This window comes from Taeniopygia guttata, chromosome 29 (assembly GCF_048771995.1).
Source record: "Taeniopygia guttata chromosome 29, bTaeGut7.mat, whole genome shotgun sequence".
Lineage (NCBI taxonomy): Eukaryota > Metazoa > Chordata > Aves > Passeriformes > Estrildidae > Taeniopygia > Taeniopygia guttata.
The window spans coordinates 2455843-2473199 of record NC_133054.1 but is presented as its reverse complement, the minus strand read 5'-3'; the positions used below and the strand labels follow the sequence as shown (position 1 = coordinate 2473199).

At 52.5% G+C, this 17357-nt stretch overlaps 1 protein-coding gene across 1 annotated transcript; it reads right to left on the bottom strand.

Annotated features, from left to right (window-relative positions):
* Positions 1-861: 861 nt before the first annotated feature.
* On the bottom strand, positions 862-16449 carry LOC140680806 (EVI5-like protein). The gene is made up of 5 exons (XM_072919550.1): positions 16405-16449; positions 8155-8229; positions 4663-4788; positions 2470-2613; positions 862-948 (listed from the first exon to the last, which is right to left on the bottom strand). The coding sequence occupies exons 1-5, from the start codon at positions 16447-16449 to the stop codon at positions 862-864; spliced, it is 477 nt and encodes a 158-aa protein (XP_072775651.1).
* Positions 16450-17357: the final 908 nt, after the last annotated feature.

Genomic DNA, 17357 nt, shown 5'->3' with positions numbered 1-17357 from the left:
GGATCCCAGGAAATACCAAAAGGAGGCCGGGGGACTCTTGGCTCGGCAGAGAGTCTGGGCTCCCCCCGGCCGGGTTTGGGACACATGGCCTTGCCCACGGGGCCAGGTCCTCCGCCTTTCCTAGCGGGGCTGGGTCCTAGAGTCCACCGCTGGCTCTTAAAAAAAAAAAAAAAAACAAAACAAAAACAAAACAAAAAAGGCGGAAAGAGCTGCGTGTTTTCACTAACAGCGGAAAGAGCTGCGTGTTTTCACTAACAGCTCAAAGTCCTGGGAAGCCACGGATCAAACTCAGCCCAAGTGATTGAATTAAGGGCTGTGGCCATGGCATTTCAGAGGTTTCTCAAGTGTTGTGAATTTGGTCCTTTCTGAATTGGGTCAATTTCACTCAATTGTTTTGAAAGCCTTGAGGATGTAGTTTGGACCTAAGTTCGATTTCATCACTCAAGCTGTCCATTGAGGACATGATTGCACAGGCAAAGCCTTGCATGGTTTTTCTATTAAGTGCACACACCTTGCAAAAGTAATTCTGATGAATGCCAATCAAGGCAAACCTGCTGCACCTTACTGGCTGGGACAGATCCCAGAGACCTAAAGGCTTTGCAGCTCTGGCAGAGAGATGTTACTCATTTTGTCAAATTCAAATTTGGCTGATTTGGGTATGTGCACATGTTGTAAATACCTTCTTTTCTGTCAGGTCATACTCCCACTGGGAAATGGGTTTTGACAAGTTGGACTGTCAGTCTGTTGACAGTCTGACAGTGAGTTGTTACTATCTTAGAGTTGGTAACTGATTCCTTGAAAAATATAAGCTTGGAATCTCTTTGACCGATCTGAGCCAACGTTCAATGAGGTTTTGAATCATCAACTAGTGAACCTCGGAGTCGTGTTTGTCCTCTCTTCTGCAAGAGACCTTGCAGAGAGGAGACAAACACTGCCTTCTTTTTTAAACTAAAAGAGAGGACATGTGGGACTCAGATTCAGTCAAAGAAAAGAAACTGAGAGTTTCTAGCCAGGCAAAAGCCTGGGAAAGAGCTGGGAAGGAATGTAAATAATTCTTGATCTCTCTTGTTCTCACACTGTTTATAGTTAAGTTCTATCACTGTGCATCAGGCACTCTGAACCAATGTTGTAGCTTGTTTTCACTTTAGGACCAATGGATTTAACCTTTGCGAAGCTCTGTATAAAAGAGCAGTGTATTTTGAATAAATCGGAGTTTCACTCTCACAGCCTTCTGAATCAGTCTTCTCATTCCCGTCCTGCCTCGACAGCGACAGATTCAGCTCAGAAATGGGAAACTCAAATCAAAAATGGGGAGATTCAGCCCAAAAATGGGGAGATTCAGGCCAAAAAATTAAGGAATTCAGGCCAAAACTGGGATATTCAGTTAAAAATGGGGGAATTCAGCTCAAAAATGGGGGGATTCACCCCAAAAAAGGGAAGATTCAGGCCAAAAATTGGGAGAATCAGCTCAAAAAATGGGAAATTCACCCCACTGACCAACCCCACTGACCAACCCCACCCCACTGACCAACCCCACTGACCAACCCCAACCCCACTGACCAACCCCGCCCCACTGACCAACCTTCCCCACTGACCAACCCCACTGACCAACCCGCCCCACTGACCAACCTTCCCCACTGACCAACCCCACTGACCAACCTGCCCCACTGACCAACCCCACTGACCAACCCCACTGACCAACCCGCCCCACTGACCAACCCCAACCCCACTGACCAACCCCACTGACCAACCCCACTGACCAAGGCCACCCCAACCCCACCCAAGACCACACCATTGACCAACCCCACCCCAAACCCACCCCACTGATGAACTCCACCCCACTGACCAACCCCACCCCACTGACCAACCCCACCCTAAGGTGACCCAAGGCCACCCCACTGACCAGCCCCACCCCAAGGTGACCCCAGTGACCCAAACCCATTTTTGAGGGATTTGAGCCACCCCAAAACCATTTTTGAGGGATTTGTCCAAACTAAACCCATTTTTGATGGATTTGATCCACCAAAAACCCATTTTTGAGGGGTTTGGTCAAACCCAAACCCATATTTGAAGGATTTAAACCTCACCAGAGCCATTTTTGAGGGATTTGATCCACCCCAAATCCATCTTTGAAGAGTTTGATCCACTCCAAACCCATTTTTGAGGGATTTGAGCCACCCCAAACCCCTTTTTGAAGGATTTGATCCACCCCAAACCCATTTTTGAAGAGTTTGATCCACCCCAATCTCATTTTTGGGAGATTTGATCCACCCCAAACCCATTTTTGAGGGATTTGATCCACCCCAAACTAATTTTTGAGGGATTTTCTCAAACTCAAACCCATTTTTGAGGGGTTTGCTCAAACCCAAACCAATTTTTGCGGAATTTTCTCTAACTCAAACCCATTTTTGAGGAATTTTTCCCCCCCCAAGCCCCAATTTTGGGTGGGAAAGGGCCGATTTTGGGTACCTCGTACATGAAGAGGTCGAAGACGCGCGTGGCCACGGGCAGGGGGAAGGTGGTGAGGAAAAGCGTCAGGAACCAGGAGGAGGCGAACATGGACGGGAGGAAACTCTGCAAGCGCAGGTGCACGGTCAGCTCGGGCAGCTGCTCCTGGGGGGAAACGTGGGAATTTGGGGGGAAAAATGGGAATTTGGGATTGGAATAAGGGAAAAAAATGAGACTTTGGGGAGAAAAAATGGGAATTTGGGGAGGAAAATGGAAGTTTGGGGAGGGAAATGGGAATTTGGGGAGGAAAATGGGAATTTGGGGTGAAAAATGGGAATTTGGGGTTGGATTAAGGGAGAAAAACAGGAATTTGGGGAGGAAAATGGGAATTTGGGGAGAAAAATGGGAATTTGTGGAGGAAAATGGGAGTTTGGGAAGGAATTTGGGAATTTGGGGTTGGATTAAAGGAGGAAAATGGGAATTTGGGGGGAAAATGGGAATTTGGGGAGGAATATGGGAATTTGGGGGGAGAAATGGGAATTTGGGGAAGAAAATGGGAATTTGGGGTAGGACTGAGGGAGAAAAACGGGAATTTGGGGAGAAAAATGAGGAATTTGAGAACAAAAATGGGAGTTCGGGGAGAAAAACAGGAATTTGGGGAGGAAAATGGGAATTTCAGGGAAAAAATGGGAGTTTGGAGAGAAAAACAGGAATTTGGGGAGAAAAACAGGAATCTGGGGAGGAAAATGGGAATTTCGGGGAGAAAAATGGCTGTTTGGGGAGAAAAATGGGAATTTGGGGTTGGATTTCAGGAGAAAAATGGGAATGTGGGGAGAAAATGGGAATTCGGGGTCGGGTCTGGGGAGGAAAACGGGAATCTGGGGAGGAAAATGGGAATTTGGGGAGGAAAATGGGAATTTGGGGAGAAAAATAGGAATTTGGGGTCGGATTTGGGGAGAAAGATGAGAATTTGGGGAGAAAAAGGGGAGTTTGGGGGAAAAAATTGGAACTTGGGGTCAGATTTGGGGAGGAAAATGGGAATTTCAGGAGAAAAACAGGAATCTGGGGTCAGATTCGGGGTGGAAAATGGGAATAAAGGGTCGGATTTGGGGAGGAAAATGGGAATTTGGGGTTGTACAAAAATGGGAATTTAGGGTGGGACAAAAAGGGGAATTTGGGGTCAGGACGTGGGGACAAAACTGGGAATTAGGGTCTGAGCCTGTCCCCTGTCCCCTCACTGTTCCCATCCTGTCCCCATCCCTGTCCCTGTCCCCAGGGTGTCCCCAAGGTGTCCCCAAGGTGTCCCCGGGTGTCCCTAAGGTGTCCCCAAAGTGTTCATAGGGTGTCCCAAGGATGTCCCAAAGGTGTCCCCAAGGTGTCCCCAAGGTGTCCCCAGGGTGTCCCCATGATGTCCCCAAGGTGTCCCCAGGTTGTCCCCAAGGTGTCACCAGGATGTCCCCAAGGTGTCCCAACCAGAAACAGAACCTCGAACTGGTCAATGCATCCCTGTCCCTGTCCCCAAGGTGTCCCTGTCCCTGTTCCCATGGTGTCCCTGTCCCCATGGTGTCTCCGAGGTGTCCCCAGGGTGTCCCACCTGCAGCAAGACCTCAAACTAGTAAATGCATCCCTGTCCCCCAGGATGTCCCAAAGGCGTCCCCAAGGTGTCCCGAGGGTGTCCCCAAGGTGTCCGCAAGGTGTCCCCAGGATGTCCCCAAGATGTCCCAAGGTGTCACCAAGGTGTCACCAGGATGTCCCCAAGGTGTCCCAACTAGAAGCAGGACCTCGAACTGGTCAATGCATTCCTGTCCCTGTCCCCATGGTGTCCCTGTCTCTGTTCCCATGGTGTCCCTGTCCCCATGGTGTCCCCAAGGTGTCCCCAGGGTGTCCCCAGGGTGTCCCCAGGATGTCCCCAAGGTGTCCCCGAGGTGTCCCCAAGGTGTCCCACCTGCAGCAAGACCTCAAACTGGTAAATGCATCCCTGTCCCCAGGGTGTCCCTGTCCCCAGGATGTCCCCAAGGTGTCCCCAAGGTGTCCCCTCACTGTCCCACCTGCAGCATGGCCTCCAACTGGTCGATGCATCCCTGTCCCTGTCCCCGTGGTGTCCCTGTCCCTGTTCCTGTCCCCATCCTGTCCCTGTCCCCAGGGTGTCCCTTTCCCCAAGGTGTCCCCAGGGTGTCCCCAGGGTGTCCCCGAGGTGTCCCCAGGGTGTCCCACCTGCAGCAGCACCTCGAACTGGTAGATGCAGAGCCCCAGCTGGGCCATGCTGGGCTTGAAGAGCTCCCGCAGGCGGTGCTGCTGCACCCGGCGCACGAAGACGCTGAACGCCTCCTCCTCCGGCATCTGCGCAGGGAAACACGGAATTCCCAGGAAAAAATGGGAATTCCCAGAAAAAAATAAGAATTCCCAACAAAATCCTGGTATTCCCAGCAAAAAATTCCAGATTTTAGAGCAAAAACCCCAGAATTTCCAGCAAAAACCACAGAATTCCCAGCAAACGCTGAATGCCTCCTCCTCCAGCACATGCAGTCGCAGAAACACAGAATTCCCAGAAAAAAATAGGGAATTCCCAACGAAATCCCCAGAATTTCCAGCAAAATCCCTAAAATTCCCAGAAAAAAACCCCAGAATTCCCATGGAACTGATGGAATTCCCCCCAAAACTCTGTAATTCCCCCCAAACGCTGAACGCCTCCTCCTCTGGCATCTGCAGCCAGGGAAACACGGAATTCCCAGAAAAAAAAAGGGAATTCTCAATCAAAAATCCTGGAATTCCCAGCAAAATCCCCAAAATCCCCAGCAAAAACCCCAGAATTCCCACCAAATGCTGAACGCGTCCTCCTCCAGCATCTGCAGCCAGGGAAACAAGGAATTCCCAAAAAAAAAAAAAAAGAATTCCCAAAAAAATCCTGGGATTCCCAGCAGAAATGCCCAGATTTTAGAGCAAACAACCCAGAATTTCCTGCAAAAACCACAGAATTCCTAGCAAACGCTCAATGTCTCCTCCTCCAGCGTCTGTGCAGGGAAAATATGGAATTCCCAGGAAAAAATTGGAATTCCCAGAAAAAAATAAGAATTCAAAAAAAAATTCCTGGGATTCCCAGCAAAAATTCCCAGAATTTTCAGCAAAATCCCCCAAATTCCCATGGAACTGAAGAATTCCCAAGAAAAAACCCCAGAGAATTTAAAGAAAATCACCAAAATGTAAAAAAAAAAAAAAAAAAAAAAAAACCAAAAAAAACTCAGCAGAATTCCCAAAAAACCTCAAAATTCCCACAAAAAAAAAAAAAAAACACACAAAAAAAAAAAAACCCACACCAAAATCCCAGGAAAAAACACCAAAATTCCCAGAGAAAAACACCAAAATTCCCAAACCCTCCAGAATTCCCACAAAAAAATACTCTGGAATTCCCAGGAAAAAAACCCAGAATTCCCAAAAAAAACCTCCTGGAATTCCCAAAAAAACAACAGAATCCCCCAAAAATACCACCCAGAAGTCCCAACCCTCCCCTACCCCCCCCCCCCCCTGCCCCACGGAATTCCCGAAAACAACCGGAATACCCAAAAAAACCCCTGGAATTCCTGAACCCCGGGAATTCCCTAAAACCCCCTGGAATTCCCCTAAAAAACCCTGGAATTCCCAAAAAAACCCTGGAATTCCCAGAAAAACCCCACCTGGAATTCCCAAAAAAACCCCTGGAATTCCTGAGCACTCCGAAATTCCTAGAAAAAAGCCTCAGAATTCCCAGAAAAACCCACAAAATTTCCCAGACAAAAACACCAAAATCCCATCAAAAACCCAATATTCCCAAAAAAAGCCCCAAAATTCCCAAAAAATGTACCGGAATTCCCAAAAAAACCCACCCAGAATTACCACAAAACACCAAAATTAAAAAAAAAAAAACCAAAATTCCTACAAAACCCCTGGAATCCCCCCAAAAAACCCGCAGAATTCCCAAAAAACCCCCTGGAATTCTCAAAAAATCCCCAGAATTCCCACAAAAAATCCCTGGAATTCCTATAAAAACCCCTTGAAATTCCCAAAAGAACGCCTGGAATTTCAAAAAAACCCCCACAATTTAAAAAAAACCAATCAGAATTCCCAGAATTCCCCCAAAAAACCACCCAGAATTCCCCAAAACCCCCCGGAATTCCCAAAAAAAAACCCCCAGAATTCCCCCAAAACTACCAATATTCCCAGAAAAAAACACCAAGATTCCCAAAAAAACTAAACAAATTCCCCCAAAAAAGCCCTGGAATTCCCCACAAAGCCCCCACGGAATTCCCTAAAAAATCCCCCCAGAATTCCCAAAAACCCCCGTAATTCCCAGATAAACCCCAAAATTCCCCCAAAAAACCCAGAATTCCAAAAAAACCCACCCAGAATTCCCAAAAAAACCACCAAAATTCCAAAAAAAAGCCCCAAAATTCCCAGAATTCCCAAAAAAACCCCCGGAATTCCCAAAAGAAATCCCTGAAATTGCCAGAAAAAATCCTCAGAATTCCCACCAAAAAAACCCCACGTAATTCCAAAAAAAACTCCAAAATTCCCACGAAACCACACAGAATTCCCCAAAAAAACCACCCACAATTCCAAAAAAACCCCCAAAATTCCTACAAAAGCCCTGGAATTCCTGGAAAAAAACACTAAAATTCCCCAAAAAACCCCTTGGAATTCCCAAAAAATAAACCCCCCAGAATTCCTGAAAAACGCCTGCAGTTCCCACAAAAAACCCCAGTAATTCCCAAAAAACCCCGGAATTTTCAAAAAAACCCACTGAAATTCACAAAAAAATCCCAAAATTCCCAAAACCCCCCAGAATTCCCACAAAAAAACCCCGGAATTCCTAAAACCTCTTCCGGAATTCCTGAAAACCCCCAGAATTCCCAAGAAACCACCCAGAATTCCCCAAAAAAATCACCAGAATTCCCAAGAAAAATCCCCAGAATTCCCCAAGAAAACCCTGGAATTCCTGAAAAATCACTCAGAAATCCCAAAAAATCCCCCGGAATTCCCCAAAAAAGCCCCAAAATTCCTATTAAAAAAACCCAAAATTGCTATAAAAATTCCCCCCAAAAAACCCAGAATTCCCCAAAAAAACCCTGGAATTCCCAAAAAAATCCTCTGGAATTCCCACAAAAAAAAACTGGAATTCCTGTAAAAAACACTTGACATTCCCAAAAGAAAACCCCAGAATTCCAACAAAACCCCAAAATTCCCAAAACCCCCTAATAAAATTCCCAGAAAAAAAACTGAAATTCCCACAAACCTCAGAATTCCCACAAAAAAACCACCATAATTACCACAAAAAAACCCAGAATTCCTAAAAAAACCCTCAAAATTCCCAAAAAACCCCCTGGAATTCCCAAAAGAAATCCCTGAAATTGCCAAAAAAACCCCTCAGAATTCCCACGAAAAACCCCACGAAATTCCCCAAAAAAGCCCCCAAAATTCCCAGAAAAAAAACACCAGAATTCCCAAAGAAACCCCCAAGAATTCAAAAAAAAAATCCCCGGAATTCCTCAAAAGACCCCTGGAATTCCCAAAAAAATCACTCAGAAATCCCGAAAAATCCCCGGGAATTCCCCCAAAACAACCCCAAAATTCCTCTAAAAAACCCCAAAATTGCGATAAAAAGTCCCCCAAAAAAACCCAGAATTCCCAAAGCCGCCCAGAATTCCCAAAAATACCCCGGAATTCCCACTGCACCTGTATCAGCAGCAGTCCCAGGATGAAGGCGCTGCCCTGGCAGTAACCGAGCCCGCGGTCCACCAGCGAGTAGGCCTGGGGGAAAATTGAGGCACGACCCAGGGAAACTGAGGCACGGCCCAGGGAAACTGAGGCACGGCTCAGGGAAACTGAGGCACGGCTCAGGAAAACTGAGGCACGGCTCAGGGAAACTGAGGCACGGCTCAGGGAAACAGAGGCACACCTCAGGAAAACTGAGGCACGCCATAGGGAAACTGAGGCACAGCTCAGGGGCCTGAGAGGAAACTGGGGCACGGCCCAGGAAAACTGAGGCACGGCTCAGGAAAACTGACGCACGGCCCAGGGAAACTGAAGCAAGGCTCAGGAAAACTGAGGCACGGATCAGGAAAACTGAGGCACGGCTCAGGGGCCTGAGGGAAACTGAGGCACGGCTCAGGAAAACTGAGGCACGGCTCAGGGGCCTGGGGGGAAACTGAGGTACGGCTAAGGAAAACTGAGGCAGGCCCCACAGAAACTGAGGCATGGCTCAGGGGCCTGGGGGGAAACTTAGGCACAGCTCAGGAAAACTGCTCAGCCCAGCACTGTGCTTGGAGCACTCCATGCAACATCCCGGGCTTCTTGCCCTTCTGCTACAGATGGTTTGCAAATTTATGAAGAGGACTCGGGAGGAAGAGAGCAGCGTCGTGGGCGCTGTGGTCAGAGCCCAAGACCAAGTGCTGCCCTGCTGGATATGCTTGTGGAGGAGGGTCCTTCCAGCCCAAAGCAAGTGAGCAGCCTGTGGCCTGGGTTTGATCCTCCCAGCAATTGCGTGGCCTCCCAAGCCAAGCCTGATGTTCCCTGGAAGCCTTTGAGGCCATGGCAGTGTGGTGGCAAGGGAAGCACTTCTCTGGGGCAGCTGGGCACATTCCTTCCTCTGGCAGCTTTCCAAGTCTCCCCTGCCTTCTCCAGGTGCCTGCCATGGTGAGGTACAGCCTCGTGGCCAATGAGTTTCCTGAGTACAATCTGTACAGGCCCCTTCTGGATCTGACAGAGGCACAGCCCTCTGACGTGGTGATGGCTCTCCTGCGTGTGGCCCATGGGTGTGACAGGTACGGGGCCCACGTGTCCACAAGGCTCAGCAGCCCTTCACCCTGTACAGCCTGTCCCAGGTGTCTGACCAACAGAGAATTCCAGGGCCCTCTGGCTGTTCCCTTTGCCAGCCCTGGCCCCTGCCAGCCCCCCAGCGTGCTGCCATGCTTCCCCCCTGCCCCTCAGGGGCCAGTCCCCACAGGGCTGGGCTGCCTGCGTGCTGCCAGTGAGGGGCAGTGGGCAGAGGCAGGGCTGGCAGAGCAGCTCAGCTCCCCTCTGCCACCCAGGCCATGCTGCTGTGTCCCAGACTCCTCTGAGACAGAGCTCTGACCCCACAGAGCTGCTTTGGCCATGTGGAAGAGCATCATGTGCTCGCCCAGGACTGCAGAGCCGGCCATGCTCGTACTCCTGGATGTGCTGGGGAGCTGGCCAGAGCACAGCACGTGCACCTCCGATGGGGACCACACGGCTGTCCTTGCCCTGGCTGTGAGTTTCTGCCTTTGCTGGCCCCAAGGCCACCCCTCCAGCAGCTCTCCATCCTCCCTCCCCCACGGCGTCTCCCTGCCTCAGGCGCTGGGCTGAAACCTGGCCTTGGGAGAGCTTCAGGGCCACCAGGCCCGGTGCTCCCCCTGCGTCTCTCTGGGCCTCTCCCTCCCGTGCTCGGGCCCTGCCACACGGACACCTCGGCACTGAGCGCTGTCTCGAGGGGCTTTGTGCTTTGCAGGCAACTGTGGTGATGTGGAAGATCCTCCAGCTGCCCTGTGTCCCACAGATGGTGACCGTGTATTTCCCCCGCCTGTTTGTCCATCTGCTCTTCCAAGTGCTCTTCAGCACTCTGGATATGCCAGAGGAGGTCGATACCTTCTGGAAGGGATGTCAGCAGCAACACGGCCTTGCCTCCAACCCCAGCAGGTGCTCCATCCCAGTCCTCCTGTCCTTGCCACATCCCTGGGCAGGAGCCAGTGCTCCCAGTGTGACCCGGGCTTTGCTCTACACACAGGTTTGCAGTGTGGACCCTGAAGTCCCTGCTCTGCCAAATGCAGCACGAGGATGTGGTGGTGGCAATGGAACGCAAGTGTGGCTGGGACACGCTGCTGTGGGCTGACACCCACCACAGTGCCGTGGGTCTGCTGGCCAGGTGAGACCCCCTTCACACTGCTGCCTCTGATATTTGTGCTCTGTGCCTGGGGTGCCCCACACAGTCCCTGTGGTCATGGGCCAGAGGGCCTTGTCACCGAGGGACAGCCAAACAGACTGAAAAAGGCTGGGAGAGGAGGGTGCCCACAAGGAGCCGCCTCCCAAATAGCCATGGGGCCCTTGCAGGATGCTGGGGAAAGACCAGACCTCTGTGAGTCAGTCCTGGGAGAGGTTTGTCCCCCTGGCCCACAGCCTTGGTTACTTTGTCTCCTGCCAGGGAGATGTCCTGTGTCTCCATCCCCTTGTGCTCTCGGATCGCTCGCTACCTGCTCCAGCTGCTCAGCACACAGGAGCCATGCTGGGAGCTGCCCTCCCTGGCGTTCCTTGTGGAGCTGAGCCTGAAGGCCAGCGCTGCCTCGCTCAGCTGCCTCCCGGCTCTCTGCCCTCTCTTGGCCGCAGTGCCTGGGACGGAGCCCACGCCCTGTGCTGCTGCCTGGGCCCAGCCCTGTGCGGTTCTGGGCTCCTGCTGGCCGGTCCCCTGTCACTGCCCTGTGCCTTTCAGGTCCTCGAGTGCCTGGACTTGAGTGAACGCGGTGCTGACAGAGTCCTGCAAATCTTGTCAAGGCACCTGAGGAGCGAGTGCAAGGAGAGGCGTCACCTGGTGCTCAGGGCCCTTCTGGAGCTCATCAAGGATACCTCAATGGTGAGAAGGGGGCAGGGGCAGAGGCTGCGCTCAGGAATGCAGTCGCTTGGGCTTGGCTGGGCTTTGGGCGCTGGGCCAGCTGCTCCCAGCTCTCCTGCCTCCCGCTTCAGCTGCCCAAGTGCTTTGGAATAGCCCTTTGGCCTCTAGGCCCTGCAGCAGCAGGATGGCATTTCACAAACTTGTGTTCCTCACAGAGAGAAAAAATGTGGAGCCTGACTGAAAGTCTTGTGGAGCTCCTGTGGGATGCGGATGGAGAGATAGTTAGCATGACAGTCCTGCTCCTCAACTTTATCATCTTGGAGAAGGACATGCTGATAGCCAGCCCCATCACACTGCAGCTGGTTGAGGCGCTCCTGCCACTCCTTGACCACGTAAGGCTCACTGCCCCCAGCCACGGCCACTGGCTGCTGCCCAGACACTTTGTGCCCTGCAGATTTGCAGGTCTGCACCAAGCTGAGCTCCGTGCAGCCGATGCTGAGGTCTTTTTTTTTTCCCTTATACAGGACAATAGCCAAGTGCAGCTGTTCTCCATACTGCTCTTCCAAACATGGATGACTTTTCCACAGGAAAATGAAAAAGAGGCTCTGAAGACACACGTGTGCCAGAGCCTGCTGCCACTCTCCTTCCACTGCCATGATGAGAACCAGCGAGTGGCAGAGGTGAGGACTCGGCAGCTGCTGCTGTTCCCCTGGCAGGGGCTGGGCTGCCTCCTGCCCTGGCACCTCGCAGGCTGCATCCTCCTCCAGGCCCTGGCACAGGGACGGGTCCTGCGCCCTGGGCTGTGGGGCCATCTCCGCGTCTCTGCTGCTCTCCAGGCTTCTCAGGAAACGCTGCTTTGTGCAGCTGAGTTCCTGAAGAGGACGGAACTTGAAAAGCTGGTGAAGAACCAGAAGCTGTGGAAGTTCACCGAGTGCCTGGTAAGGAGGGCCGGGAAGCCGCAGCCCCAGCCTGGAGAAGCCCCCTGAGCGCGGTGCTCGGTGTGCGGGCTGGCAGCTGTGCCCCTGCCCGCTGCTGCAGCCCGAGGCCGCGCGGGCTCTGCTCCAGGCTCCTGCGGCCCGAGCCGGGTGCCCATGGAGCCCCGGCCCGGCGGGGCTGCGGGGCCAACCCTTCCCTCCTGCCGCTCTCTGCAGCTGGCAGAGGACAGGAGCAGCGTGGCCGAGCACCTGCGCCGGGCCCTGCCCTACCTGCAGAGCCCACAGGAGCCCCTGCGAGAGGCGCCGTCAGGTTCATGGGTGAGCCACGAGCCGGGCCAGGAGGGCGTGTGGGCACAGGGCTGGCAGCGCCGCTGGCAGGGAGCTGTGCCGCCGGGCCTGACAGGCTCTGTGTTCCCAGGGACGGCCGGGAGGAGCTTGAGGGGACAGCAGGAAAAGCTCCAGCTGATCTGCAATGGTGAGACAGGGCAGGGGGCGGACAGCGGGGGCTGCCGGGGCGAGCTGCAAGCCCTGCCCCGGCTGCGGAGAGCTCTGCTCTCCTAGGTAGAGCACACAGAGATTTCAGGGACACGTGGGGGATGCGTGGCCAGCAGCTTCGGGCTGATCCCCTTGGTCCCTGATCCCTCCCGGCCATGGCAAGAGCCGGCTTGGATGGCCCTGGCAGGGCGGGCTCCCCTCGGCTCCCCGCAGAGTCGGGATCTGACCGTGGCTCTGTTCCTCTCTCTTGCAGCCCTTGAATGCCTGACAGAGGATGTCAGTAGTGCCATGTCAGAGCTGGCACTTCAAACATTGCACGTGCTGCAGGCAATACAGAGTGGGCAACACTCCATCTTCCAGAAGGTGCAAGATCATACAGCCCTCTGTGATGTCACACAGACATCTCTGTGATGTCACACAGCTCTCTGTGATGTCACACGGACATCTCTGTGATGTAACACAGCCCTCTGTGATGTCACACGGACATATCTGTGATGTAACACTGACCCTGTTATGTCACACAGCTTTTTGTGATGTCACACAGACATATCTGTGATGTCACAAACCTCTCTCTGATGTCACACCGATATCTCTGTGATGTCACACTGTTATCTCGGTGATGTAACACAGCTCTCTGTGATGTCACACTGACATCTCCATGATGTCACGCTGACCCTGTGAGGTCACACAGATTTTTGTGATGTCACACAGACATATCTGTATTGTCACACAGACATATCTGTGATGCCACACAGATCTCTGTGATGTCACATGGACACATGATGTCACACAGGTATCTGTGATGTCACACAGACACCACTGTGATGTCACACAGCTCTTTGTGATGTCACACTGACATCTCTGTGACGTCACACAGCTCTCTGTGATGTCACTTGGACATCACTTTGATGTCACACTGACCCTATGAGGTCACACAGCTTTTTGTGATGTCAAAGAGCTCTCTGTGATGTCACACTGGCATCTCCGTGATGTCACAGAGACATCTCTGTGATGTCACACTGACATCTCTTTGACATCACACATCTCTCTGTGATGTCACACGCACGTCTCTGTGATGTCACACAGGTTCTGTGATGTCACACAGCCCCTGTGATGTCACACAGGTTCTGTGATGTCACACAGGTCTCTGTGATGTCACACAGTATCTGTGATGTCACACTGGACCTGTGATGTCACAAAGCCCCAGTGATGTTACACAGGTCTCTGTGATGTCACACAGCCCCTGGTCTCTGACTGTGGTTGATTTATGTCTTCCAGCCCTTCAAGCCATGAGCGAAGATGACAGCCCATCCTCCACTAACCTGGAAACTCAGACAATTTTTGGACAAAGATATGCAGAACTAAGGTCATCTGCTGGATTCAGAGAAACAGGGTCCCAAGCAGAGTACCAGGAGACAGTGAAGAGAGCACCAGGACTCAATGTCACTGGAGCTCCAGGCACACCTGATGCTGGCCACAGCTGTGCCTGCTGCAAGCTCCCATAGCTGCTGCCTTCCCCCTCCCTGTTGACAGCTCCCTCCCTCCAGCCCTCAAACGCTGCCCATTTCCCTTTTTTTGGCCCCCATCTCATCCCTTCCCTTTCCCTTCCATTAATAAACAGTTTGGTTTCTCCTCCTTACCTGCATCTCTGTGGAGCTGAAGCGGCGCAAATCCCGGGCCCTGGGACACACAGGCCCCTGCTGCTGTTCTCTTCCACGCCGTGTTCTGTGCACACACACAGAGGAACGAGGGCAGATCAGGCTGGAAAGGTGCCTGTGCTGAAGGTGCAGTTCCACAACTCTGTGGAGTTGCAGATCTTGCTGTGCAGCCTGGAGCCCCGGGAATTTGGAAGAGCCAAGCTGAGTATGCTCTGAAGGCAGCTGTGAGGGATTCCATGGCAAGCTTCCACGGAGGGCAAAGGAGCTTGGAATGCTGGAAGTTTTCAGGAATAGCTTCCTGAAGGCTCAGCAGTGCTCCATCCCTGCACAGGATCAGGGAGAGGGCAGAACCAGCCACCATCCAGGCTTAGCAGGGAGCTTTGGGTGTGCCTGAGGGCAAAGGAAGCAGCAGCGCGGTGCCCAAGACTGGGACGCGCGACCCTGCCAGTGCCCGGAGCGCTGTCAGGCAGTGCTGGGATCCCGGCTGTGGTTCTGGTCCCCACAAGTGAGGAATTGCAGCCCCAGGCTCAGAGCCAGTCAGAAAGCCAAGCAAGTGAGAGCAGAGGGAGGGCACCCTTCCAGTCTCTCTTGGGCATGGCCGCAAAACAGCCCCTGCTGCTTCTTCCTCCGCCTGTGTTTGGGCTGTGCTGGTGGCAGAGGCAGCCAGGCTGTGCTCTGCCTTCCAGAGCCTGTTGGGAGCGGGCATGAAAAGCGCTGTGTGCACAGCAGACAGGCCTGGAAGGTGCTGGCAAGAGCGTCCTGCGGGAGCAGGGCTCTGGGCTCTGGCTGGGAACAGCCTGGTCTTGGTGCCGTGGGCGCAGGCAGGAGTTGAGGCAGGTGAAGAGGCACTGAGCAGCTTGTGTTTGTAGAGGGCCTGGGGCTGCACGTCTGAGCCTCCACCTGGAAAGGCACTTGGGGGAATAGGAGCTAGAGCTCGAGTGCCTGTCCTGAGAGGACATGAAGTCCTTCAGCCTTGCCAGCGTTTCCTAAGGGTGTGTTGGTGTTGAGCAGAAAAGCCGCACATTTGGGGAAATGCCTTTGGAGGACAGGGACTTGCTTCTCAAGGAAAGTGCTCCCCAGGGAGCTCCCAGTGAGGCAGGTGCAAGTGTCCCCCTTTGGCTCTCTGTGCTCCTTTCAGTCCTTGAGGCCCGCTGTACTTGGCAGAGGGGCAGGGGAAGGGAGAAGGCTGTGAAGAGCAGGTTTGGCATCCACCTGGACCTGGAGAGACCAACCCAAGCACCTGCAGCAGCGTGTGTTACCCCTGCTTTGGACAGAGGGGTGAGCAGAACCATCTCTGTCCATCTGTGAGCCCCAAAGCTCTCTGTGGGAGCTGTGAATTAAAAGGCCTTTACACACTCACGTTTCACATCTTCCCTGTCTGCTGTGTTTCAGCTCTTGGCAAGATGCATTTGCCTCCTGCTTGCTGGGAGCTATTGTGGCCCAGGGCCAGCACAGAGCTGGGCTGGGTGGGCCAGGCAGTGTGGTGGAGAGTCTTGGCTGATCTTGGTGTGTGCCTGGCCTCAGAAAAGGCTTGGAAGGTTTGCCTCCCAAATGTCCTGCTCACTGGCTATCCCTGTGCATCTTGGAGAGCACAGCAGAGGCATTTCTGGCAGGCCAGACGCCCTCTTGGGACTTCCCCTCTCTTAGATCTTCCCCCTCTTGGAATCCCTGCTCTCCTAGAGCACCCTCTCTTCCCTTTGTCTCTCTCCTCCCCCATCACCTCAGGCCCTGCCACGTGCTTCGTCTGGCAGCTCCAGGCAGGACCTTTCACCATCCCTAATAAACCTTATATTCTAAGAGCAACCAACAGAGATCTCTCGTTTGAATCCATCCAAACCGTCCTGGAGGCTCCTGCGTCCTTACAAAATTATTTTCCCTTTTAACCCAATAACTGATCCCTTGAAGCCTGCAATGCAGAATTTTCTGTCCAATCACAAAATATCACCCAAACCCATGAAGAAGGAGGTAAGAAGAAGGTAAATAAGGAGAACCTGTCTCCACCCTAAAACCTCCATATGCTTCATATTTATTACTATGTTCTAAAACCCCAAACTCTAAGTTTTCCACCCTGTGGCAGTATACATCTCTAACCAACTACGCACCTGTATCCCCAGTGCTGTTAATCAATTTTGGAAGTCTTCTCCACAGCCTCAGGTCAAACGCAGTGTTCTCTTGCAAGTCTGTGCCTTTCAGCACAGCAAGTTTAAAATTCTCAGCATCCAGGGTTCCAACACTTACGGAATCATGGACACTCTTGTGACACTAAAGGCCTCACTGAACCATTGTGACACCACAAGGCCTCATTGGACCGAGGGGCCATTGTGACACTATGGAGTGTTGGCAGGCCAAGGGCAGTTGTCACACTGTGTGGCACCATGGAACCAAGGAGCTACAGGGTCCCATGGAACTAAGGATTCATGGAACAGTGTGGGACCCCACGGAACCAAAGGTCCATTGTGACATTGTGGGGCCTATTGGAATACTGGAGGCCATTCTGACACTTTGAGGCCTCGTTGAATCAAGGGGATCTGCAGGGCCCCATGGAACAAAGGAGACCCTTCTGACACTGTGAGTGCCCATGGAACCAAGGGTCCATTGTGATCCTGTGGCACCAAGGAGACCCCTGTGACCCTGCAAGGCCTCATGGAAGCAAGGGACCATTGTGACACTATGGAGCCCCATGGAAACAAGAGCCAAGTGTGACACATCTGGGCATCATGGAACCAAGGATCCAATATGACACCACCAGTGTGACACTGCAGGGCCCCATGGAAACAAGGGGCCGGTGTGACCCTGCAGGGCCCCATGGAAACAAGGGAACAGGTAACAGGTCTGGTTGGCTTGGCCTGACTGGTCCAACTGCCCTTGGCATGTTGAGGGTTTCTTCTCATGTTCCCCTGATACAGAGCCCTGGGGCTCTGGGCTTTCCTTCAAATGGAAAAGAACTGCCCTCCTTATTCAAACATTCGTGGCCAAAATGGGATTCCCCCTCAAAAATTCCCAATATCCAGGGATTGCTCTTAAACAAAAGCTGCCATTACCAACAAGTCTATTTGACCTTGTCTTCCTGAGAGCTGGCTCTCACCTGCCTTCAAACACTGAGGCTCTGTCCTTTTCTTCCTGTGGAAAAGAACCCTCCCTCCTGCACAGGCAACCATGGGCAAAATTGGTACTTTTCCTCCAAATTTCCCTATATGCAAGGGTTTCTCCCAGACAAAAGCTGCCAGG

Excerpts from the sequence above, each read along its gene's own strand:
- LOC140680806 (XM_072919550.1), bottom strand. The coding sequence starts at position 16,449 with ATGGCCCCTCGGTCCAATGAGGCCTTGTGGTGTCACAATGGTTCA. Across the intron at positions 8,230-16,404 it reads TGTGGTGTCACAATGGTTCA|GCCTACTCGCTGGTGGACCG; the intron begins GTGAGGCCTTTA and ends ATTTTCCCCCAG. Across the intron at positions 2,614-4,662 it reads AGTTCGAGGTGCTGCTGCAG|GAGCAGCTGCCCGAGCTGAC; the intron begins GTGGGACACCCT and ends GTTTCCCCCCAG.